General features: G+C 40.8%; 3 protein-coding genes across 3 annotated transcripts; 1 reads left to right on the top strand and 2 right to left on the bottom strand.

Moving 5' to 3' along the window:
* Positions 1 to 499: 499 nt before the first annotated feature.
* Positions 500 to 12,435, bottom strand: pdpk1b (3-phosphoinositide dependent protein kinase 1b). The gene is made up of 14 exons (XM_021565152.2): positions 12,232 to 12,435; positions 6,194 to 6,466; positions 5,904 to 5,946; positions 5,592 to 5,729; positions 5,297 to 5,441; positions 4,977 to 5,074; positions 4,764 to 4,839; positions 4,538 to 4,606; positions 4,300 to 4,396; positions 3,934 to 4,107; positions 3,527 to 3,750; positions 3,283 to 3,340; positions 2,867 to 3,019; positions 500 to 2,675 (listed from the first exon to the last, which is right to left on the bottom strand). Exons 1-14 carry the CDS (start codon positions 12,253 to 12,255, stop codon positions 2,562 to 2,564), a joined length of 1,686 nt encoding a protein of 561 aa, XP_021420827.1. The 5' UTR covers positions 12,256 to 12,435; the 3' UTR covers positions 500 to 2,561.
* Positions 12,436 to 13,198: 763 nt separating this feature from the next.
* tsr3 (TSR3 ribosome maturation factor) lies at positions 13,199 to 19,460 on the bottom strand. The gene is made up of 6 exons (XM_021565158.2): positions 19,069 to 19,460; positions 18,274 to 18,484; positions 17,843 to 18,036; positions 14,380 to 14,547; positions 14,094 to 14,148; positions 13,199 to 13,994 (listed from the first exon to the last, which is right to left on the bottom strand). Exons 1-6 carry the CDS (start codon positions 19,187 to 19,189, stop codon positions 13,826 to 13,828), a joined length of 918 nt encoding a protein of 305 aa, XP_021420833.1. The 5' UTR covers positions 19,190 to 19,460; the 3' UTR covers positions 13,199 to 13,825.
* Positions 19,461 to 19,604: 144 nt separating this feature from the next.
* gnptg (N-acetylglucosamine-1-phosphate transferase subunit gamma) lies at positions 19,605 to 25,719 on the top strand. Its single transcript, NM_001165061.2, is given in 11 exon segments — positions 19,605 to 19,660; positions 22,264 to 22,318; positions 22,434 to 22,501; positions 23,460 to 23,514; positions 23,712 to 23,795; positions 23,929 to 24,022; positions 24,209 to 24,323; positions 24,438 to 24,520; positions 24,814 to 24,939; positions 25,106 to 25,187; positions 25,336 to 25,719. Coding segments are annotated over 11 exon segments (873 nt in total). The 5' UTR covers positions 19,605 to 19,632; the 3' UTR covers positions 25,419 to 25,719.
* The last annotated feature ends 102 nt before the right edge of the window (positions 25,720 to 25,821 follow it).

Raw genomic sequence — 25,821 nt, forward strand, 5'->3', positions numbered from 1 at the left:
TACAAAGGTGGAGCGAAAACTTGCAGACAGTCAGGCCTTTGTGGAATGAGTTTGACACTTAGTTTGTTCAAGACATGAGCAGCTATAAAAATAACAGGTTCAAGAACGTGGGGCCGTGTCGTTCAGTACAAGCAGTTACGAAACGCAGCATACCTTTAATCGAACTGAATGCACCCCAGGCGATACCACTCCTTTTCCTCCATCTACTAGAGGCCTACCACACCACTTATAGCATAATATGCAGTGAGCTAAGGGCAGAAAAATGTGAAACGTATCTCTGAAATACATAACATTCCTATCAATGTACACAACATTATTGAAATCAGGATACAGTAGACCTACTTACATTTCTACAGCTATGTTGGAATTTTAACACTTTCTTGCAAGCCTTTATATTGTATCAATTTAACACTATGCAGAAAACTGATGGACAGATGCATGACTGCTGAAACATTACAAATGTATTATGTCTGGTTGTAACAGAAGACAAGAGGCATGGTTTTATTGTATGCCTAAATCCCTACATGCTTTAATTACTGGACTACCAAGCATTACGTGGAAAATTCATCATTCAACTACTGACCTAGCGCACAAATAATCAGAGAGAGAATGAACAGATTCATTAAATTATCAGAAATATGATTAAATTACTGAGCAAATAGAAAATGTATATGATATAGTAAGAAAAAAAAAGCTGTAAAATATTATAGTTTACAATAATTATTCACATTCAAAGGCTTTACATCTCAATACATACACAACATGGCCCCTGAACATGACTTCAATCCAAATATGATTCATATATTAGAATTTAAATAACACAGAATGAACTAGAGGCTAAACAATAGCCATCAAATAACCTTATACAAGAATAAAAATACAAAAACTGTATCCTAATATCATTGCATTTCTTGCTTCAGAGTTCAATAATACATTGTCTGTACATCACAGTTCTAGTCGGTTACAAACCAGGTAGAGTATTACATACAATGTAACCGACTGCCACCCAACTTGATAAAAAAAAAAAAAAAAGTCTAGCAAGAGAGCAAACACTTTCTATAGTGTTTCCTTACTTTAGAGAGATAGATACAGCAATTTCATCTCTTATTTGGATCAGATACCATTTAGCTGACATCAAAGCACGTTCAGCCCAAACCAGAGGCCCGCGGCTACTATTCACTCGCTCCAGTCACAAAAGGCAAATCAATCGCTTGATACATGGGCCATAATTGGGCCAGGTATCACGTTGTAGAAAAACCATAGGAACACTCCCAATGAACCTTGATAACCCAAACAAGGCAAAGCTGCCAACTTGCCCTGGGACTACAGCTTTACTGTGATTGCTTCCAAGAAATGATAGTATAGTATTATGGATGTAATGCTCTGTTGATGCTTTCCTTATCACCAAAGCTGTTCAACATGGTGGTCAGCATTAGATTTAGTTTTAAACAGGACATACTTAAGATGAACCGACAATCCCCACCCCCAAAAAACTAAAAGTATTCAAACCACAAAGAAATAGCCAGTGAATGGTAAAGAACAGCCAAATAATTCAATAATATTAGCCATGGTTGCCAATGCAGTCAAAATACCCACCTTAACTTTAATAAAACTACGTCGCCAGTGCCCTGGGAGAGAAGCAGACAAAGCTGAGCTACAAAACTGGCCGTGCAGGAAAGCTAAGCAGGTCTTATAAGAGAGTACAAGCTAGTGGCATGTTCACCTACCCCGTATTGACAATGTAATGGATCTACTATTAGGGACTGTCCTCGTCTCAGTCTACGGAGAACCAATGCTGAAGCAGAGCTACGCCTCACTTTGGGGACCAGCGATCCACTCCGAAACATTAACCTACAGACCCAAACTGAACTGCAATCATTAAGTACCAAGAGCCTTGAAAACCAATTAAAATATTATACTCTGTGGACAATGGGGGTCAGACTAAAAATATAGTTTATTTGGTTAGTGCCTGGTTGCAGTGCAATACTGAAACAGGCAATAGTCTGCTCTAAGTATGGAGTATGTGTGTGTGAAGTTCAGGTCTGATCACAGAGGCATACAATGTTGGATTAAGAACTGGGTTGAGTGTCATACTGTGTTGGGATAGGCTCTGGTATACAAGTGATGCTGGATTGTGTTTTGTGGTTGAACAAGGAAACCAGTCCTTGCACTCAGGTGGTCCGAATGGTACCGTATGCCAGTGGAATTATACAGACAAGCCTGTCCTCTCCCTTTCCCTTGCAGAATATACAAGATGCCGATGTGCATGGAAGCAGTCACATCAACACATGGAAAAATGCATTTAGAAGCCTCACAGAGAGCACAAAGAACAAGCAAAGCAAACCTTAAATCCCATGGTCTTTTTTTCTCCCTATTGGTTCTGCTTATTTCAGAGAAGGAAAATAAACAAGGTCTAGATGCCATAGATGCTAGCGTCTCTAAAATAGTTTTTTTTTTTTTTTTTTTTACATTGCTGTGAAGGGCACTCAGGAGGGTGTCACTCTGCTCCGTGATCGGCCTCAGAGCTAGGAGGAAGGAGTGGCGCAGGAGGAACTGCTCTCCTATAGGCCAAGATTTTGGTGCTTGTGATAGATCTTTCTCCACACTTCCTGGATCTTCTTACACCACTTGTCTGCATTTCCACTCGGGTCCATCAGATAGTATGTTCGATTGGGCTGTAAATAAATGCCAACAAAGATCAAATTTAAAAAAAACATTAAAAGCTGAGAAAGTCAATATAGTCAGAAGAGGCCAGAGTTTGTGTTCATGTCAGTTTGAAGCTACAAACTGTTGCTTTTTGCCAGTATACTTTTTTCTACAGTCATTACAGTGTCGTCAATAAGTGTTAATTGCAGTTAACATTTACCGTGTGGACAAAGAAGGTCTTAAAGTTCTTGGCCTCTGGACGCAGCTCAGGGGACCAGGGGATCTCCCCCTTCAGGACCTTGTTGACAGGGTCCACGTAGTACAGGTGTGGCCCTTCAGTGAGGAGCAGTTGTCTCCGTCGAGCAAACAGGCCCTGCAATGGAATCATGAGACATGGCATGAGATCACCACCAGAGGGGGCTAGTTCTAAGAGTGGCATTACACACCAGAGGTGGTATTCCCCTTCGCTGCTGACCTAGAATCAGCTTTCTTCAGCTCAAACAAGTGAAACTACACACAAACACTGCTCCTGATTGTCAACAGCTAAACATTTGGTAAGTTCAAAGTGATACTCTTATGAACTTACTTACTATGAAAACTCTGGAGATGTGATGTAAAAATTTGGCTTCCACTCACCTTTCGTTTATCCACTGGGCCCATTTTCAGGATCAAATTATTCTCAACAAACTGGTGCCTGCGTAAGCCAGTAATAGTAAGGGTTATGAGCAAGTACTTCCAAGCAAAGCTAAGCACTGTAAACAAAAGTTCTTACAACACACTTCAAACTATCAATGTACATTCCAACGTCAAATGTTCATGGTCAAACCGAATTTAAAAAAATAATAATTGCAATGAGAGAGTTCCTCAGAGTGGGGCTCACCAGGGGTTTCCACTCGTCTGTTTGTCCAGCAGCAGCTGCTTCTCCTCCTCGGAGAACAGCAGGTCCAGCTCAAACGAGTTGTTGTCCAGGTCATGGATGTACTGCTCGATGTTGCTGCTGGACCTCTGCGGCGCTGGGGGAATAGTCTCAGGCGTTGAGAGCGAGTGGGACGAGCTGGACTGGGCCACCTGCATGCTGCTGAACTGGCTCAGGAGGTCGTCATACTGGGGAAATACAGGAGATGAGGGCAGAAGATGGTTAGTTGGATTATTGCATGGGCTTTTGCATGGCACAAAGATATAGATCCTATGAATTAACAGGATTCTTGAAAAATCACCACAAGCCAATATGACACGGTGGCCAAGTTTCATGTTGCCAAGTTCTAAGTATGGGTGGAAGTGTCTCACGTTTCCATAGCAGTCCTCGTCATCCTCAGACATGGCTGGCAGGTAGGGGGTGAGCTTGGGTGGCGTCTGCACATGGAGGTCTCCCCAGGAGATGGTCTCGAAGAACGGGTGTCCCCTCAGGGGGTCGTACCCTCCCATCTCCTCGCAACCGATTCTCTTGGAGGGGTCCAGCGACTGAGAGAAACAGAATCGCATTAATATACACAAACACACTGATCCATAGCCTTTTAATCTTACTACAATTTATTAATCCAGTCTGTGGATAATGGAGAGATTCACCATAACATGTTGTAGAATCCTGTACTACAGTGCTCATATTACAGAAATACTTTATATATTGAATATATTGATGAAAACAAGACCTACCAAAAGCTGTTCAACAAGATCTTTCGCTTTGGGGAAGAACTTCTCTGGAAATTCATACTCCAGCTTGATTATCTTCTGGAATATTAGGTACTCGTTTCTGGTCGGAAGTAAGCACAGAAGGACAGTTTGTGAAGTAGAAGTAAAACATAATATCCAGGTGAGTTTATCACAAGTTTAGTACTAGCCTAAAACAAAAAAAGGTGAGAGAGGCCACAAGCAGACATCGTGCTCTACTTACCCAGCTCTGAAGGGTGGTAGCCCAGCCACCAGCTGATAGACTATGCATCCCAAGGCCCAGAGGTCAGAGCTGAAACACACAACCAGTTGATATCAATGTGATATCCTATCGGAGAAGGACCGACATTCACTAACTGCATGGGAAAACAATGCATTGGCACAACACTGAAAAGGAGTAGAAGAAAACCAAGTGAGTTATGAAGAGGTACTCCACGAATCCCAGTTACCTCTTGCAAGCAGATTTCTCTGTCAGCAGCTCTGGAGACACATACTGCGCAGTTCCTACAAAGGAGTTCGCTCTCGCTGCAAAACAATAAGAGGATGTGACTGATCAAAACTGTAAAGAGATCAAATTTGGGTATTAAACTAAAAACATCAAATAAGGGAATGTTCAGGGAGGAATAAATTGCAATTATTGCTTCCTGTTGATAAACATCTACCTTGTTTGCTATCGGAAGATAATTGCTTCGCTGTTCCAAAGTCTGTTATTTGGATGTGCATGTCTTCGCTCAGTAAAATATTCTCAGGTTTCAGGTCTCTGAAAGACAAAATAAGCAAATGTGAGGGAACCTAGTCAACCTACATTTTCAATAACAGAATATGGCATAGCAAGAAGGGCTCATTTGTGTTAAGTGGCAGCAAGTTTACAAGTCTAGTTATTCATACAAATATTGTAAATGTCATGTTAAAATGTATTATATAAATTGAACTAGAATATCCTGTAACATATGACAGGCTTACCGGTTCAGACATTTCCTACCTGTGAATAATCCCCTTCTCATGCAAATATTCTAGTGCGCAAACAATTTCCGCCGAGTAGAATCTAGTACAGGTCTCATCAAAAGAACCGATTTTGCGAATATATTTCAAAAGCTCTCCATTCTTAGCATAGCTAAGGCCAAAATCTGATAGCAAGTTGTTAAGGAAAGTTACACGTCAAAGGAACACAAACAAGAGACAAAACATTTTAATCATACAGACAAGATAAGTTGCTAAGCAAGTGGGTGATGCAGCCAGGCCCAGAGTCATCGTGGTCTCATCTTATTAAAGGATACACAACTTTTCATCATCTTGAAATGTAAAGTAGAGTTTGACAAAGAATGGGTGATCTAGGTTTGACATCACATCCCTTTCTCTTTTCACGTACTGTGCCTTGTTCTCCTTCATAATATGCCGCTTCTCCAAAATTTTTACTGGAAGAGAGAAAAGTTAGGAGTGAAGTTGAGGGTAAATAGCAGAAAAGAAAACACGATAAACAGAAACTTTGCACGTCTGACATTCCTTAACCTGAGAAATTACCTTTTGAAGAGAAACAGGCATTGCACATGGAAGCAGAGTTCGACGTGAATGCCTACATTTCAACTTACTTGCATATTCTTTTGCCGTTGCCTGTTCTCTTGCAAGGACAACCTAGAGAAAAAAATATACAATGTTTGAAGAAAATATATTTCTACAACTAAAGCAGTAGACCACTTCATCACCATAGTAAATGAGGTGCCAGACTAATTTAAAATCCATTGAAACTACTCAGCCATTCCTTTACAATAAACATTAATTCAAGTTGAGTCACTGGAGTATATGACTACAAAAATGCTTGCGTATAACACCATCTATCTGAGACTAATTCGTAAGTAAAAATGGAATGCAGGCTACATACGGTTGAGAACGAGCCCTCTCCTAGTATCTTGCCGAATTTGAAGTCCTCTGGCCTCTTTTTGCGCGGCTGGGGGGCCTGCCGGAGCTCGGAGCCCTGGCTGGTAGGCTTGCCCGGAGCCCGGGACTCAGAGGTGGGGCCATCCATGCTAGGACAGTGGCTGCTACTTGCGCCTGGGATACCAAGTGGCGAGCAGGAGTCGGGCTGATTTCTTACCATTGATGGATGTGGGCAGGAACAGATGACAACGCTGGATTGAATGGGCACAACATCATACTGTAAGGTAGAGGAGAATAGGGCGACATTAGGTGACTTACCCACAGCATAGGCATGATTGTCTGTCTAGACTTGGGGCCATCTAAATCATCAATTTTTTTGCTCAATCATTCTCAGTTATGTGAATGATTGAGGACAACAACCAACCGAGCCACTGCCTGTTCACCCCGCTATCATCCAGAAGGTGAGGTCAGTACAGGTGCATCAAAACTGTGACCGAGAGACTGAAAAACAGCTTCTATCGCAAGGCCATCCGACTGTTAAATAGCCATCACCAACACATTAGAGGCTGTTGCCCTATATAAATACACTTGAAATCACTGGCCACTTCAATAATGGAACACCGGTCACTGTAATGTTTACATATTTTGCATTACTCATCTCATATGTATATACTGTATCTTAGTCTATGCCGATCTGACATTGCTCATCCAAATATTTATATATTCTTAATTACATTCCTTTACTTAGATGTGTGTATTGTGAAATTGTTAGATATTACTGCACTGTTGGGAGCTAGAAACAAGCATTTCGCTATACCAGCAATAACATCTGCTAAACACGTACGTGACCAATCAAATTTGATGTTTAATGTCGTCTCAAACACACCAGTAGCGTTTTCCTGCCGAGAGTACTTGTGAAGACAGTGCAAACTGATTTTATATGTATAAACGCATGAAAATGTCAGAAGTCAGATGTCAACAGTGCAGTGAACAATCGGTAGATGAATGGGAAATCCACATTCGGTGCGATGTGTGTAGTGTAAAGGGTTATGTGGATAGGGCTAAATTGAAATGTTTCTAACAGAAGAAATATTGAAAGCAGATGCATAACCATGGTAGCAATTAAATGGGAACAGTTTAGAGATTATGGAAAAAATGTGACTAATAGTGATGAGTACACAACCGTTCACCTGATAAGACTCAATCCAAACATTACAATTGATTTTATGTGCATTTTACATTTGACTGTACTTTTTGCCACATTTGTTGATAACGAAATCTGAAAATACACTGGATACTAGAGGTCGACCGATTATGATTTTTCAACGCCGATACCGATTATTGGAGGACCAAAAAAGCCGATACCGATTCAAATCGGCCGATTTTTTAAAATGTATTTGTAATAATGACAATTACAACAATACTGAATTAACACTTATTTTAATATAATATATCAATCAAATCAATTTAGCCTCAAATAAATAATGAAACATGTTCAATTTGGTTTAAATAATGCAAAAACAAAGTGCAATATGTGCCATGTAAAAAAAGCTAATGTTTAAGTTCCTTGCTCAGAACATGAGAACATATAAAGCTGGTGGTTCTTTTTAACATGAGTCTTCAATATTCCCAGGTAAGAAGTTTTAGGTTGTAATTATTATAGGACAATTTCTCTCTATACCATTTGTATTTCATTAACATTTGACTAATGGATGTTCGTATAGGCACTTTAGTATTGCCAGTGTAACTTCAGTACCTCGCTCCTACCTGGGCTCGAACCAGGAACACAACGACACAACAGCCACCCTCAAAGCAGCATTACCCATCGCTCCACAAAAGCAGGTGGAACAACATCTCCAAGTCTCAGAGTGAGCGATGTTTGAAACGATATTAGCGCGCACCCCACTAACTAGCTAGCCATTTCACATCGGTTACACGAGCCTAATCTTGGGAGTTGATAGGCTTGAAGTCATAAACAGCTGCTAGCCATTTCACATCGGTTACACGAGCCTAATCTTGGGAGTTGATAGGCTTGAAGTCATAAACAGCTGCTGGCAAACGCACAAAAGTGCTGTTTGAATGAATGCTTTCGTGCCTGCTGGTGCCTACCATCGCTCAGTCAGACTGCTCTATAGACTTAATTATCACATAATAACACACAGAAATACGAGCCTTAGGTCATTAATATGGTCAAATCCGAAAACTATCCTCTCGAAAACAAGATGAAGTTAACTAGTGATTATGATTGTTTTTTATAAGATAAGTTTAATGCTAGCTAGCAACTTACCTTGGCTTACTGCATTCGCGTAACAGGCAGTCTCCTCGTGGAGTGCAATGAGAGGCAGGTGGTTAGAGCGTTGGACTAGTTAACTAAGGTTGCAAGGTAAAAAGGTAAAAATCTGTCGTTCTGCCCCTGAACGAGGTAGATAACCCACCATTCCTAGGCCGTCATTGAAAATAAGAATGTGTTCTTAACTGACTTGCTTAGTTAAATAAAGATGAAATAAAGGTGTAAAAAATGTACATTTAAATTAAATTAAATACATTTAAAAACGGACTATTCGGTGTCCAAAAATACCAATTTCCGATTGTTATGAAAACTTGAAGTCAGCCCTAATTAAATCGGCCATTCCGATTAAATCGGTCAACCTCTACTGGATACATTCAGTAACATGATAAGAATAATGCGATCATAGCTGTGCCATTGAGGAACTAGAGCATGCACACTTGTTTTGTTTGGAACATAGCCCTGTATCCCCTACATCACACAATGAATGTTGTTAACACAATCCAAAAACAGTCCAGTAGAAATCGCAATCTGGGTAAGGTGAGCATCATTTGAAAGCTAGTAATACCGCCAACATTAAGAAAATAGGATCTTACATTGTTAGGCTGTCACAAGGCAATTCCTAGAGGCAGATTGTAATTGTGGTGCGCATAGAATGGAGTCATGAGGTCATTCAGATGCGTGGTCAAATTTTCGGTCATTCAAATGCGTGGTCAAACAGACTCATTCTGTTCAGAATGACCCAAGGTATAAAGCCATGTCATCTTTTAACAGTACATCAAACGTAGTGATCATAAACGTTGACACTGTATATTACATGAGTTTTATGATATAGAAATGTGAAATGCACATTTGGACTCAAGGGTGTTTGGCTTGCTTGTATGACAAATGTACTTATTATCCTCAACCTCTCATCATTCCAAATACATAAACTCCTCTTAATTAACAGCATTTCCCTCTCTCAGACAAAAAACTATTACAACCGTTTCCAATAAGCAGGGGGGATGGAGGCAACTTCTTGCGGTGTGCAGCACTCAAGTTCAGAACGGCTGTCAGTCAAAACCCATACAGCGCTGTGAAGCGCAGACCCTGAGCTCTGAAGTCCTGTATAGCATATCTTACTGTACAGCCAATTTAGGCACACAGCCATTTTCAAACTGTATATGGGTAGGAGTGTAAAGGGCTACGCTATGCAATGTTCAGTTACAGTTCTTTAAGAGTGTAGGTGTGAAAAAACAGCTCAATCTCTGTTCTCTGGAGGGTCTGAGGGCCCCATAAGGAGGCAGGCTAACTCAACCTAGACATGTGCAGGAAAGCACACTGTACTAAACTGTCGACATGTGCATGAGGGAATCTAATAAAGACATGTTAATTTGGGGCGGCAGGGTAGCTTAGTGGTTAGAGCATTGGACTAGTAACCGGAAGGTTGCAAGTTCAAATCCCCGAGCTAACAAGGTACAAACCTGCCGTTCTGCCCCTGATTCATTGAAAATAAGAATTTGTTCTTAACTGACTTTCCTAGTTAAATAAAGGTAAAAAAAAAAATAATAATAATCCCCACTGTCAGGGGACAGTATTTCCTTTGCACTTTTGAGTCATGTGTTGTTTCTATACATTTTGTCATGTCTGGGAGACAGGTTGGCTAGGTGTTTGAAAATAAGGATAGCTGGCAGGGCTCCAAGCCTGGCAGGGCTCCAAGCCCAAGTCTGAGCACAGGTGAAGAGCATTATGTTCTATTTACAACCTTGGGCTCGTTCCACTCAAGACATGCTTAGTTGAGGATGAGGCAAAACTTCAAGGCAACAAAAAATGACATTAATATAACGTAGACATTCTTGAATCATCTAGCTATTTAGGTCATCATGATCAGTAAGTGACCTCATACCTTATGCTCACTATGGGGCAATTTAATCACATGGGGTGGAGATTTATCTAGGTTGACAAGACAATGTGAAGTAGATACACTCCTGACCCAACCCTTTCCCTGGAAGAAAAATCCCACTTACGTCCTCCAGTGAGAGACGTCAAATGGTCGACACCAAATGCTTATACGATTAAATTCATGACAATATATATATTTTTTTATTGACTGGTGCTCAAAAAACAATTATCATGTGGTGCATTTTCCTAAGCAAATAGCTAACTAGCATCCCGCCTATCATCCTGTCATTAACTAGCTAGCTAATCTTAAACAAATTAGCATTGGATAACAGTTTGCGAATGTGAGCGAGGACGCCCAACGGTTGTTTCTTTTAGTAAGCAAGCATCACGAATGTTCAGGATCTTTAAAATGGCAAACATACACGCACTATCTAAAGACCTATCACCGGCCAAATGAAAAGCTTTAGATTTTATAAATATCCAATACAAAATTGTAACCCGAGTTAACATGCGAACGTTAGCTTGCTACCCAGTATAGGCTGGGAAATTAGAAGCTAGCTAGCTTTTTCAGCTAGTTAGGCAGTTTATCAAAGGGGAGACATTTATTATTATTATTAGTCTAACACGGACAAATGAAATCGCGAGCGAGCAGCTACTGTAGCTCGTCGACCGCGACACACAACAAGGTGTGGCCAGATTGGTTCCTTATCCATCCGCGAACTACCTAACGTTACATCGTATTGATTCGGTTATGCAGCTAGGATACGACATTACATGGGTCTCAGTCTGCTAACGTAACCAACTAGTTTGTTAGCATCGGCTAATTCTAGAGCTGACGCTTCAAGTATCAACAAGTTAGCGTCCTACCTAATTAACTAGTGGTAGTAAGTTGACACAGCTATCTAGATATCAAGTTACTTTCCAAATAGCTAACGTTAGCCCTTGCCCACTAGCGGTATAGCTAACGTTAGCCATTTTAAAATCTAAATATTGAAAACATGAACTAGTTCGCAATCCCTTTGCTTTGCTTGGTAGCAACGGTTAGCAAAGTTACTGTGTTGGATAGTCAACCGCCAAGTTGGCTGGTTGGCTAACAACCTGGAATTCAACTCACTTACGTTAGCTAAAAGTAAAGCGAGCTAGCATGCTGGCAGGATAACTTCATTGACAAACTAGCTAATTTAGCCAAAATAGCCGAAAGTATCTACGTAGTCGTTAACGTTACCACATTTCAAACAATGTAAAATTACCTAGCTATAACGTTAAGTTAATGTTTATATTTGCTAACAAACCCAACATAGTAATAGTAATCAAGCTAACTGTTAGTCAAACAAGCTCCGTGAACTTGAAGTGGAAAAAAAGGTTTGGAAACGTTAGCTGGGTACCCCAAAGGGATGGACCGCGTCTTGTACCGTTAGTTACTATTTGTCCCACTACAATTTGTCAAATCGAGAAGATTTAATCAAGCTAGCTAACGTTAGCAGTATTTCATTAAAACGGCAATTTTCGTCCTCATGCTAGGTTAGCCAATGCAGCCCATTGGCACTGGAATCCGTGAAAATGGATTGGCTAAACTAGATAGAATAAGGACGAAAAAAGCAGTTAAAGCGACCATTTCCATCCATACATTGGGGCACGTTTTCAAACCATTTCACTAGAAGTTCACCAAGGTGCAAATATATTGGCATATGGTCGTTTCGACTATTCCTTGTAACTGGTCGAAATGTTTTGGTTAGCTAGTCAGAGGTCCTCGTACTGCTGCGCTGTTTTAAATGAGGGCCTAACACATCGAAAAGGTTGTCAAACTGCCGCCAAACAATACATCTTGAGCAACGGCTTCGAATTGAAATTCGGATGAAAGAGCCAATACTCACTATTTGACTTGTAGCTCTTGCCATGGAAGTTTTCCGTTAGTATTTATTTGGGAAAAAATGATTACAGAACCTCCATTAATGGCTGCCTCTGCACCTTCATTTTTCCAGCTGTGACGTCGTTCCACAACAATGTTACCGCAAAGACAGAAGATGATAGGCCTACTTCCCTGTATCCGCCCCCTTCGCATCGTTTCGACTGAACCTCGTCAATATGAAGACGGCGATAGTCGTTTCAGGAAAAATTCTAAAACGTCTAGTTTAAGCCTATTTCAAATCGCCTTTGTATTGCATAACTAATAACCAGCAGCATACAAAATACGTTACGGCTATATAATAATAGGCCTTTACTGTATATAGTATTCACACTGCAGATGCTTCATGTCATGGTCTTCTTTCAAATGTTTGAAACTTAGTATGTCCAAGTACAACCCATGTTCAGATATATTTTCAACCATCCACACACTTTTCATACTCAATATCTTCTCTTTGCTGTTGATGCCTATGTCATTGAATACCCATCTCTGCTACTTTTCTTGTTCATATTGTAGGGAATTCGGTGAATAGCCCTGACACCTTAACTGTTATGCATCTCTTGTCGAGGTGGCTACATTACCCCCTTCTTTGTGAGAACGTGTCCCCACGATTCTCTATAACAGACACACCACCGATTGCCACACTTCTGACGCCAGTGTAGCGAATTCAGGGTGTAGCCCTGACCGGGACTCGATCCCAGGTTCAGCGACCGTCAAAACCAAGACTTTAACCGTTACACCTTGACGAGGTCACTAAGTGTTGGGTTAAATTCGCTACAATATCCTATTTTTTTAACTCACATAATTGACACATAAACATGTATTAAGATGCGTAATTGCGTTACATTCAATTCAATGTAATACTCGTCAATTCAATTTGACTGAATTAAGAATGTATCGACACTGTCTAAGGATACATGCACACAATAATACGATTATTGTTGATAGTCAGATTAATTTAATAGTTCGTTTAAAACGTTAACATGCTTTGCAAAATGAACGATTTCCCTAATAATCCTGTTTACATGGACACATCTGGAATCAGGCTATCTGATGAGAAATAAATGCATAAAAATCACCAATCAAAATAAACGGTCGCTGTGGTAGAACATGTTATTTTTGCGAAACCTACTTGATTCTGAGTTCGGACATATAGTTTGTACTTGAAAAGTATTTCCAAATGTATAGCCTACTTTCAGTTTTTCCAAACTCACTTCACTCCCTCAAGAGTGAGGCTTGACCTACTGGTGCTGGCAAATCAAATACACTACTAGAACGAGGATAACGCAGTTTATATGTCCTAATAATTCAAAATATTGATCAGAAAACCAGGTGTTTTAATCGACATATGCTTACTTCGATTGTAACCATATGACGATTAAGATAAACAGAGTAAACTGTTTACATGACTATTGCCATACTTGGCCAATTGCCATAATCCGTTTAATGTCGAATTAGTGTCCACGTAAACCCACACAATGTTTAGTAAACAAAGGGACTCAATTTCACGTAGTGAATACGTCTTGCCATTCTCCTCAAAGTCCCCAGTATATCCACATTTTTCATTGCACTTTTGATGACTTTCCTGGCTCTTCCTCCTCATCTCCAGTTTCTCTATCCTTTCCCCCATCGTCCTCTTCCTCTTTGACATCACCGTTGTCATCTTCTGATGTTCCAGAACTTCCAGCTTCCTCACCATCACTCTCTGTATCATCCTCTTCCTCAGCAACACTAAACAAAGATGAAATGCAATACCATTTACCAACAAAGTTTGCATAACAAATGTGAATTTTCAATTCAATACAATACAAAGCAATGGGTCTTTATTACCGAGGGGGTCTGTTGAGATTCATGCATTCTCTCCCTGAGTCAACATCGAATGGATCTGCAAAGACAATGGATTAGACATTTTTGGTTCAAGACAGTCTCTGAAGAAATACACAAACACTCAAAGTAAAATATGTTAAAGACTAAGCTTTCTATGTATGACATCAATAGTGCTCTCTCCGAAGGCATACCGGTCTTAACACCTTCTTGTATGGCTAAACATTCACCCCTCACTCAACTCCAAATATTTCCTGGGATTTGATCCCAAACTTCTCCAAAAGTACCTTACCAAACTCCTCTTTCTCAGGAGGGGTGTTAAGGTACTCTTTCTCCACAGCCAGCAGCTCCTCCTCTGACTGACAAGCTGCATAGCGATCCAGCAGAGTCTTGTTCAGATCCAGAAACACAGTCCCCCACTTAAACTTCCTTAGCAGAATCACAGCCAGGTCCTGAAAACCTGCATTTAAGACATGTTAATTAATGATTGATCATGACACTGCCAACACTTAACACTACTAAAGTAATCTGATGGTAAAACCAATTCATTTGTATAGATTAAATCAAATGTTATTTGTCACATACGCAAAATACAACAGGTTACAACACCTTACAGTGAAATGCTTACTTACTTAACCAACAATGCAGTTAAGAAAAATAAGTTAAAAAATAAATAACTAGCAAGGCTATATACAGGGGGTACCGGTACAGAGTCAATGTGCAGGGGCACAGGTTAGTTGAGGTAATTGAGGTAATATGTACATGTAGGTAAGAGTTAAAGTGACTATGCATAGATAATAACCAGAGAGTAGCAGCAGCGTAAAATAGGGGGTGAGGGGGACAATGCAAATAGTCTGGGTAGCAATTTTAATTAGTTGTTGGGGGTAGAAGCTAAAAAGCCTTTTGGACCTAGACTTGGCACCCCTGTACCGCTTGTCGTGCGGCAGCAGAGTAAACAGTCTGTGACTAGGGTGGCTGGAGTCGTTGACCATTTTTAGGGCAATCCTCTGACACCGCCTGGTATAGAGGTCCTGGATGGCAGGAAGCTTAGCCACAGTGATGTACTGGACCGTACACACTACCCTCTGTAGTGCCTTGCGGTCGGAGGCCGAGCAATTGCCATTCTAGAGAGTGATGCAATCAGTCAGGATACTCTCAATGGTGCAGCTGTAGAACCTTTTGAGGATCTGAGGACCGATGCCAAATATTTTCAGTCTCCTGAGGGGGAATAGGTGTTGTCATGCCCTCTTCACGACTGTCTTGGTGTGTTTGGACCATGACAGTTCGTTGGTGATGTGGACACCAAGGAACTTGAAGCTCTCAACCTGCTCCTCTACAGCCCCGTCGATGAGAATGGGGGCGTGCTCGGCCCTCCTTTTCCTGTAGCCCACAATCATCTCTTTTGTCTTGATCACGTTGAGGGAAGAGGTTGTTATCCTGGCACCACACGGCCAGGATTCTGACCTCCTGCTTATAGGCTGTCTCATCGTTGTCGGTGATCAGGTCTACCACCGTTGTGTCGTCTGCAAACTTGATGATGGTGTTGGAGTCGTGCCTGGGCATGCAGTCATGGAACAGGGAGTAATAGTTTGCAAAAAACATTTCCTGCCAGTTCTCTGCTGCCTGTGACTGGAACGAATTGCAAAAATCGTTGAAGTTGGAGACTTATCTCCCTCACCAACTTTAAACATCTGCTATCTGAGCAGCTAACCGATCGCTGCAGCTGTACATAGTCCATCGGTAAATAGCCCACCCAATTTACCTACCTCATCCCCATACTGTTTTTATTTATCTACTTACTTTTCTGCTCTTTTGCACACCAGTATCTCTACCTGCACATGACCATCTGATCATTTATCATTCCAGTGTTAATCTGCTAAATTGTAATTATTCGCCTACCTCCTCATGCCTTTTGCACACAATGTATATAGACTCTTTTTTTTCTTTTTTCTACTGTGTTATTGACTTGTTTATTGTTGATTCCATGTGTAACTCAGTGTTGTTGTCTGTTCACACTACTATGCTTTATCTTGGCCAGGTCGCAGTTGTAAATGAGAACTTGTTCTCAACTAGTCTACCTGGTTAAATAAAAATTTAAAAAATTAACAGGAGGGGACTGAGCACACTCCCCTGAGGGCCCCTGTGTTGAGGATCATCGTGGCAGATGTGTTGTTACCTAGCCTTACCACCTGGGGGCGGCTGTCAGGAAGTCCAGGATCCAGTTGCAGAGGGAAGTGTTTAATCCCAGATTCCTTAGATTAGTGATGAGTTGAGGGCCCTATGGTGTTGAACGCTGAGCTGTAGTCAATGAATAGCATTCTCATGTAGGTGTTCCTTTTGTCCAGGTGGGAAAGGGCAGTGTGGAGTGTAATAGAGATTCCATCATCTGTGGATCTGTTGAGGCGGTATGCAAATTGGAGTGGGTCTAGGGTTTCTGGGAAAATGGTGTTGATGTGAGCCATGACCAGCCTTTCAAAGCACTTCATGGCTACAGACGTGAGTGCTACGGGTCGGTAGTCATTTAGGCAGGTTACCTTAGGGACTATGGTGGTCTGCTTGAAACATTTTGGTATTACAGACTCGGTCAGGGACAGTTTGAAAATGTCAGTGAAAAGACACTTGCCAGTTGGTCAGCGCATGCTCGGAGTACACGTCCTGGTAATCCGTCTGTCTCTGCGGCCTTGTGAATGTTGACCTGTGTAAAAGTCTTACTCACAGTGGCTGTGGAGAGCATGATCACACAGTCATCCGGAACAGCTGATGCTCTCATGCATTTAATTTTTTTCCCCCAAAAACATAGTTTATTTATTATTTTTTACCCCTTTATCTCCCCAATTGGTAGTTACAGTCTTGTCCCATCGCTGCAACTCCCGTACGGACTCGGGAGAGATGAAGGTCGAGAGCCGTGCATCCTCCGAAACACAATCGCACTGCTTCTTGACACCATGCCCACTGAACCCAGCCACACCAATATGTCGGAGGAAACACCGTACACCCGGCGGCCGTGTCAGTGTGCACTGCGCCTGACCTGCCACAGGAGTCGCTAGTGCGCGATGGAACAAGGACATCCCTGCCGGGACGCTGGGCCAATTGTGTGCCGTCCCATGGGTCTCCCGGTTGCGGCCACCTGCGACATAGCCTGGACTTGACCCCATAATCTCTACTGGCACAGCTAGCATGCATGCTTCAGTGTTGCTTGCCTCGAAGCGATCCTAGAAGTAATTTAGCTTGTCTGTTAGGCTTGTGTCATTGGGCAGTTCGCGGCTGTGCCCCACTTTGTAGTCTGTAATAGTTTGTAAGCCCTGCCACATCCGACGAGTGTCGGAGCCGGTGTAGTACGATTCAGTCTTAGTACTGTATTGATGCTTTGCCTGTTTGATGGTTCGTCTGAGGGCATAGCGGGATATCTTATAAGTGTCCGGGTTAGACTCCCGCTCCTTGAAAGCGTCAGCTCTACCCTTTAGCTCAGTGCGGATGTTGCCTGTAATTCATAGCTTCTGGTTGGGGTATGTACGTATGGTTACTGTGGGGACGACGTCACCAATGCACTTAATGATGAAGCCAGTGACTGATGTGGTGTACTCCTCAATGCCATTGGAAGAATCCCGGAACATATTCCAGTCTGTGCAAAACAGTCCTGTAGCTTAGCATCTGCGTCATCTGACCACTGGGCATTTGTGTTAAATCTTCTATTCAGGTTAATGCGATACGACACCTCAGGTTATGAATTAACTGCAGAATAGCTCATGTCTTACCCACAATGCAGAAGGTGGCAGCAAAAGCCTCCACACAAGACAGCTTGCAGGGCTTCCCATAGTTCACTGGGTTGGCAGCGACCAAGTATGGTAGCAACCGAGGATGACTACCTATCATCTTATTGAAGGGCGTCTCCTCAAGTTTAGCCCAAGAGCAGTCAATGACAGCAAGTCCATTCTGAGCCACAATGTCCCTAAAAAAAAATAAGGAAAACACAGGACTCTGACTTCAACAGCACAAATACTTGCATATACTATTGCGATATGCCCCAATAATCTTGATTAGAAATTGATGGTTGTGGTCGGTTAAACATGTCCTGATCTCACAGACAGTGAAAGGGTAAAGGTATGGTCAAATTATATCCAGCCCTTTGATCTATTAGTGGTAATGATGTGCTTAGGGTTTTGGCCATGTCAAAAGCATCACTCACCTGTCTGCTGGTGAGACGTATTTGGTGCCCATGGGGCTCAGAATGAGTCCATGGAACCTCTGGTTGAGGCGTAGGTTGTGAACAAAGCCTTTGCGGACCAGCTTTCTTCCTGTGCAGCGCTTTGGGTCGCAGTGGCCCAGCTCCCACATGGCCAGGGGGCAGGGCAACTTCACCTGGGCAGCCTCCCCTGCATCATCAGGATGCAGGCTGGCTGAAACCGAGAAAAACCAACCAAGTTACCAACCTGGTCTCAGAGCATTTCGTATTATTCTATACGTAAATCCGAGGGACTTCATTTAGTATGATACCTAACGTTTGGTGTGGTTACATAAGACAGATGGTTACTTAAGGCAACAAACGAAAGGAGGGTGGTTGCTCACGGTGGATGGCTACGCATATAACAAATCTTATCACGGACAACTTTAAAATTGTATCTTCTTTTCAACTACTTACTACTAAGTATTTTGCAACTACTTAGCATGTTAGCTAATCCTTCCCCAAACCTTAACACTTTTAGCTAACCCTTCCCCTATCTCCGAAATTTAACCCTAACCACTAACTCCTAGTAACAGATAATACGAATTGTAATTAGTTTACATGTCATACAAAACAGATCATACAAATTAATATATACACCATACTAAACGTAACATATCATTCTAAATGGAGTCTCGGATTTACATACAGAATAATATGACATGCTCTGAGACCAGGTTGAAGTTATATGATCACACATACACACAACATGACTGGTTAGCTGTGACACATACTGTTTCGGGAAGAGGCATACTGTACCTTGCAATGCATCATGCATCTCTTCTGTGAAACACTCAAGAGATTTCCCCTTCATCTTGTGTCGTTTATCTTTCCCCTTGTTCACTGGGCGCTCAAATTTACCCTGCTTCTTTCGCCCCATGTCAGAACTGTCAGACTCTCTCTACCTACTGTTTATTGTCTGAGAAAGAAATGTAACGTTAACCTGACTTTGTAGCACTTGAATCAACTGGTCCTACAGAAGTAAACATCCAAGCAAGCTACCAAGATGACATAGAAAACATGTGTACTCCGCTCCTCTTGTTTTGAGATTATATTGTATCGCTTTAGTTGACTAAATAAAAGTATAAACAACAACTTCGTTCACTTTTCATGTGCTCACGGTGTACCGAGGAAGCACTAACACGCACGCGCAGACCGTGTATTATGGTCAGCTGACTTCTTCCCATGTTTCCCTAATGGTCACGTGGCCACTACCTGAAAAACAAACAAAAAATAGCCACGGATTATATAGCTAGTAAAGAAGTAAATGAAAGTCCACTAATCATGTATTATACATCGACTAGAATACTACATTTACTATGGATGTATCTGCTCTGTCTTACCCTGCTGAGTAAGTATTTTTTCACTTAATTCATGTACTCAAACAAAACAGCATCTGTCGTTTCAACGTTTATTCCGGGTTAGGTTTTAGAGGAGCGTATTGCGAACTCAAACATTGTAACCAAAATATAGAGCAGTTAAATATATACAGTACCAGACAAAAGTTTGCTCACACCTACTCATTCAAGGGTTTTTCTTTATTTTTACTATTTTCTACATTGTAGAATAATAGGTTAGACTATGAAATAACGCATGTAATCATGAGTGATGAAGTGTTGCATCTGATGACCTGGCCTCCACAATCACCAGACCTCAACCCAATTGAGATGGTTTGGGATGAGTTGGACCGCAGAGTGAAGGAAAAGAAGCCAACAAGTTCTCAGCATATGTGGGAACTCCTTCAAGACTTTTGGGGAAAAACATTCCTCATGAAACTGGTTGAGAAAATGCCAAGACTGCAAAGCTGTCATCAAGGCAAAGGGTGCCTACTTTGAAGACTCTCAAATAGATTTTTATTTGTTTAACACTTTTTTTGTTTACTACATGGTTACTACATGTGTTATTTGATAGTTTTGATGTCTTCACTATTATTCTACAATGTAGAAAATAGTACAAATAAAGAAAAACCCAGGAATGAATAGGTGTGTCCAAACTTTTGACTGGTACTGTATATATTTTCACATTATGTGGCTCTAGATTTTATTGTACATGTATATGCTTGTATATTCATGATTAACCCTGCTGACAAATTGTCGCCCAAATGTTTAACTTTTTTAATTAAAGCTGCAATATGTCTACTTTTTGGGTGACCTGGTGAAATGAACATAGCAATGTGAGTTATAGATCTGTCAATCTCATTGAGAATAGATATGAAGCGGTAGTTATGTTCTATATGCGCCATTTCTGTACTTCCTGTGCTGAAGTTTAGTTTTTGCTTCTTTTACTTTTGGTTTTGTACACCAGCTTCAAACTGCTGAAAACACAATATTTTTGGTTATTGAAAATATATTTCACAGCGGTTTAGATAATACAATTGTACACAAACTGAAATTAGGCAAACTATGAGCATTTGAGCAATTTCACATTATGAGCATGATTTGTGTCCAATTACATATTAGCAATTGGTATCAATACACACTAGTATTAATTATAAATGACATACAGTTTTTCAATCACTTCAAGACAGTAGCTTCAAACTTAGCCCGTATTTGTTCATATTCATATGACTTTCCATGTCCATTTGCAATAGTTTTCAAAAATGTTACAGTTGGCTATTCATTGACAGCTGGAGCCATTCTGCAAATGAGGGCGGCTCGTCTTTTTTCCAATGCCTTAAAATGACCCTTTTAACTTTGAGAGTTAGTGGCCTAAGCATGGAAGCATTTAAGGTATTTTCCCAGCAAGATAAGGGCTGCATTTGTGTGTAGTCTGTTTTTTATTGCTCCTAGAAATAGAGAATATTATTTTCCAATATGTTTCCAGTTTAGGACACTTGACCAACATATGCGCAAGCCCAGCATCATCTGATATACATCTTCAACATTTGCTGTCGGTTGTCATTTTTGCCATGTGTATGTTTGAGTCCAGTAGGTTCTATTAATTATATTATACTGAACCATTTGTGTTTTAGATTCTGCACGGTTTAAAACAGTTTTTCCATACCCTTTCCCATTCAATTACTTGTATATGAATATTCACATTTTTACCCCATTTCTCTCTTAAGGGAAGTGTGTAGTGCCCTTGTTTTTCGTTTAAGAATTTATACACTTGATGCCAGGTGGTTTTTGGAATGGACATCCTTTATGAAACTTTCCAATACTTTAAACTCATGTTTATATTTAAATGGTTATTTATTCCGACTTGACTGCCTGAACAATCTGAATGATTCTAAAATGGTTGATAGAGCCGGCCTTTTCCTTCCGTTCATTCAGATCCATAGTTTTACCATCTTTATACAAATCTGTCACTATCCAAACTCCCATCTGTAGCTAACCTCTCCACAATACTGATATGTGATTAATATGTGTGGATTGCTCCAGATGGTTGCTTGGAGAGAGGTACATATGGAAACTGCGTATTTATTTCCAACAATTTTAAGAACATTCCAAGAAGCAGATATTTTTGGATGGCCTTTTTTGCATAGGGAATGCTTCCCAAATATCCAAGTGGCATGGGGTGGGATATTTCTTCAATTGCTAACCAACAGGGGGTTCTTTTGGTGGGTAGAGCCAGTATACGGTTTATCTTGTTACATGTAATATCTTTTAATATTTGGAAGTGCCATGCCTCCTTTATATTTTGACATCATTAGTTTCTCAAGGGCAATGCTAGGTTGCTTTGAATTCCATATACATTTAGTGATCAGTTCATTGATCTTTTTTAAAATCCTTGCGGTAGATTGAGGCAACATGCTCAGTTTGTAATTGATTGTAGGAGCAACTCATTTTTTATTATTTCAATTCTTGCTCTGAATGTTAAAGAGGGAGGACCATCCCAAAAAGTGTGCTTTAAAGGATTGCACAATAGCTTCTAAGTTCTCTTCGGTCTTATTCAAATGTTTCTAATTTTAGTGTGGATGCAGATGGTTTATTCTTGTTAAAATTCCTATTTTAGGCCCCTATTCATTTGCTGGTAAAATGAAGATTGTTGAGGAACCAAATACATTTGGGTAAGTCATATGTTATTCTATAATTGCATTTAGATATGTTTCAAAAGTTAAATGTATGAAGGTATAAAACATACTAATTTAGTCAGTGTAATGTGGTTCTCTCCTATTTCTCTAGGCTCAACAATCCCTTTTTGGCCCAAGGAAGTAGACTCCAGCCCAAGGTGACTCCAGGCCCAGTGTCAGGTAATAAGAATACGTATTACTTACTGGGTGAAGTACTTTATGGTCTGCAGACTGCAATAAGATATTATATAGGTATTGCAGTACAGATTGATACTTTCACCAGCAGTGGTACCGCAGTAGTCTGGTCCCTTTTCATTGTTCCTCAGTAATCAAAGGACAAGTGGAAAAAGAATCGCCTAATACAGAGGTCAAATTAAATCACAATACGTCACCAACTCGTTTACATTTGTGAAAGCAAAGGAGACGGTGCTTGCAAAGTAATGATCTAATTCTGTCAACACTGGTAGATCATGTGATTAATCAAGAATATACAGGTAACTGACAAAATAAAAGAAACGCCAACATAGTGTCTTAATAGGGCGTTGAGCCACCAAAACAGTTTCAATGCACCTTGGCATAGATTCTACAAGTGTCTGGAACTCTATTGGAGGGGATGCGCACCGTTATTCCACAAGGAATTCCATCATTTGGTGTTTTGTTGATGGTGGTGGAAAACGCTGTCTGTCGCCATTCCAGAATCTCCCATACGTGTTCAATTGGGTTGAGATCTGATGACTCTCACACACACACACACACACACACACACACACACACACTTTAAACCCCCTATGCTCCTTTGTGACCCCTCTTTCAAAGTCACTGAGATCTATTCTTCTAGCCATGGGAGCCAAAATAATGGGCAACTGTGCATATTTATACATGACCCTAAGCATGATGGGATGTGAATTAAACAATGAACTCCGGAACCACATCTGTGTGGCAGCATCTTCTTTCAATATACTTCAGATCCCTCATTTACTCAAATGTTTCCTTTTATTTTGGCAGTTACTTGTCTGTCTAAACTGACCATTCCTAGCATGCATTCAGTATGACAATACTTAGCACTGTATACAGTATACATACAGCCCTGTTTTTTACTTGTGCTCTTTTCATAACATTTCTAATCCTTTCTTTATAGGACCAGCACATCTCCGCCGACTAGCAGGAAAGTGCTTCAGTTACATAGAGTCCACGTAAGTACTGGGAAAATGAGCGCCTACAAAATCAACACCTAATTGCTGCAGTGAACATTATGGCAAAGTTTCGATCAAACTGTTTAGGACCCATCTTTGATTTCTGTACCAGTTTTCCAATTGTTTGATTCACCGCTAGTCAAGGCTGCAAGATGACATGTGTAGAAAATAAATCATTGTGTTGTTATTTTGTTTAGGTATAAATATGAATTCTGTCCATTCCACAACATCACCCAGCATGAGCAGTCATTCAGGTGGAACGCTTACAGTGGCATACTGGGGTGAGTGGATTCTCCACAACACAATTTCAAACTGCACTCATCCTATCAAGTGAATAAGATTCATTGAAGCATGTTATCCTGTGAATACATTATTTCCATTCATCAGTTTACACCCCCTTTGTCTTTCCAACAGAATCTGGCAGGAGTGGGAGATTGTGAACAACACCTTTTTGGCCATGTGGATGAGAGAGGGAGATGCCTGTGGGAATAAAAATAGGCAAACAAAGGTAATAAATTGCTTGTGCTCATTCCTCCCAGAGGCCAATTGACAAAGCAGGATTGGCGAGCGTTTGTGAGTAAAACGTGCAAACCCGGTCAGCGAGCATTGTGAAAGGCCTTTAAAGACATCGCAGAGTTGAATGTTGCGGTTACTGTTCTTTGTGAAAAAAAAGTTTTTTCTCTCGTTTCACTAGGTCATTCTGACCTGCGGTGGAAGTAGCAAGTTGGCTCAAGTGTCAGAGCCCACTACCTGTGTTTATTCTCTAAGCTTTGAGACCCCACTTGTATGCCACCCACATTCTCTCTTAGGTAAGACGAGCAAAAGCAGGGACTCTTTAAAAAAAATATATATATATTTTAATATTAACGTTTTAAGATGGTGCTTGTTTACGTTCTAAGTCAAACATGTGTCCTCTCATCAAGTGTACCCAACTCTGAGTGACAAGCTGCAGATGGAATGGGATGAAATCGAACAGGCCCGCTATGAGAACCTCATTACTGAGCAGGTACGACTTTACTTAGTAACATAGGCATTGACCTTGCCCTTTCATAGCACTTATATGAGTGTAGGACTACACAGGAGTTTAAAGGTGTTCGCAGACAAAGCGGCAGGCGGGATGGCCTAATCAGTTTCAATGAGGCGGAATTCAATCCAGACGGAGGGGTCGGCGGATGCTTGAAAGCCAATTTAGTGGAGAAAATAGGAATCAGGTCTATTTGGGCGATATCCACTCTGGAGTTTCACTTCTTGTCTTGAAAGCGCTTAAGAAGTCCTCTAACGTGTATGTGTGTATTACAGGGCTACAATAATCTACTGAGGGATATTTTTGAGGATGCTGGTTTCCTAAAGAGCCAAAAGGTAAAGGAGAAGCCGGATATCACAACTACCTCAAAGACACATGATTCCTTGCAGAAATGCAATGAGGTAAGTTCACTGGAGAGAATCCAAAACCATTTGCGACCATGAGTAGTAATGGAAGCCCTGACATTTAGAGCGTTCAGCTAATGCTCTAGTTTAGCTATCCATAGACATGAAATGTCATTGAGAAGTTGTATTAGTTTACATTTCTACGGATGCTTGTTTTATACAGGATGTCCGTAAACAGAGGGAAGAGATTGAGAGATTGCAAGCTCTCCTCACTCAACACAACATTCCCCATGAGTCAAAGGCAGGTGAGTCGGAGCATTATTATTCATGTACAAGTCCATACTTCTCCATGAATAGATGTAGGAAATGAATCGCTTTGTAAGTAACATGTTATGATTGCATTGGCCCATACAATGTTAACATGTTTGCACCCTTCCCTCCCTCTACGGACAGCTAAGGCGAAGATTCCAGTGAGTGTGACTGTGCAAAATCGGCACCTGAGAGGGGACAACGGCCTCATCGCAGACCTACTCTGAGGATTCCAGACATTTACACAAAATATTGCAGACCACTAACTGAACAGCAGAGAAGGCAGATGTCACACAATAAACATGGCAGTTCCACATTAGAGAATTCAAGTAAAAATTCTAAATACAATTTTAGATAAACAACCATGTTTTCTTGACTGTGAGGCGTACCTGTACTCCCCAATGGCATAGCTAGATTCTTAGAATATTTATTTTTCAACTCCATTGTCTGTCTGGACAGAAATCATACCTCTGCTATCAAAGGAAGTACACTGAAGATGTAAATTGTTTGATCCAGAAAATACATTTTAAGAAAATGAAAAGTTACAGCCTTGAGCAATTTTTTTTTGTTTCTTTACCCTTTATTTAACTAGGCAAGTCAGGTAAGAACAAATTGTTATTTACAATGACT

This window comes from Oncorhynchus mykiss, chromosome 16 (assembly GCF_013265735.2).
Source record: "Oncorhynchus mykiss isolate Arlee chromosome 16, USDA_OmykA_1.1, whole genome shotgun sequence".
NCBI lineage: Eukaryota > Metazoa > Chordata > Actinopteri > Salmoniformes > Salmonidae > Oncorhynchus > Oncorhynchus mykiss.

Bases quoted from the DNA above. Each gene is read 5' to 3' on its own strand.
- tsr3 (XM_021565158.2), bottom strand. From the start codon at position 19,189: ATGGGGCGAAAGAAGCAGGGTAAATTTGAGCGCCCAGTGAACAAGGGG. The intron at 18,485-19,068 runs GTACAGTATGCC...TCTCGGTTTCAG, and splicing joins GATGCATGATGCATTGCAAG to CCAGCCTGCATCCTGATGAT. The intron at 13,995-14,093 runs GTAATAAAGACC...ATCTTTGTTTAG, and splicing joins AATCTCAACAGACCCCCTCG to TGTTGCTGAGGAAGAGGATG.
- pdpk1b (XM_021565152.2), bottom strand. From the start codon at position 12,255: ATGGCAAGAGCTACAAGTCAAATA. The intron at 5,730-5,903 runs GTAAGTTGAAAT...TCTCTCTTCCAG, and splicing joins AACGGCAAAAGAATATGCAA to TAAAAATTTTGGAGAAGCGG. The intron at 3,751-3,933 runs GTGAGACACTTC...GTATTTCCCCAG, and splicing joins ACGAGGACTGCTATGGAAAC to TATGACGACCTCCTGAGCCA.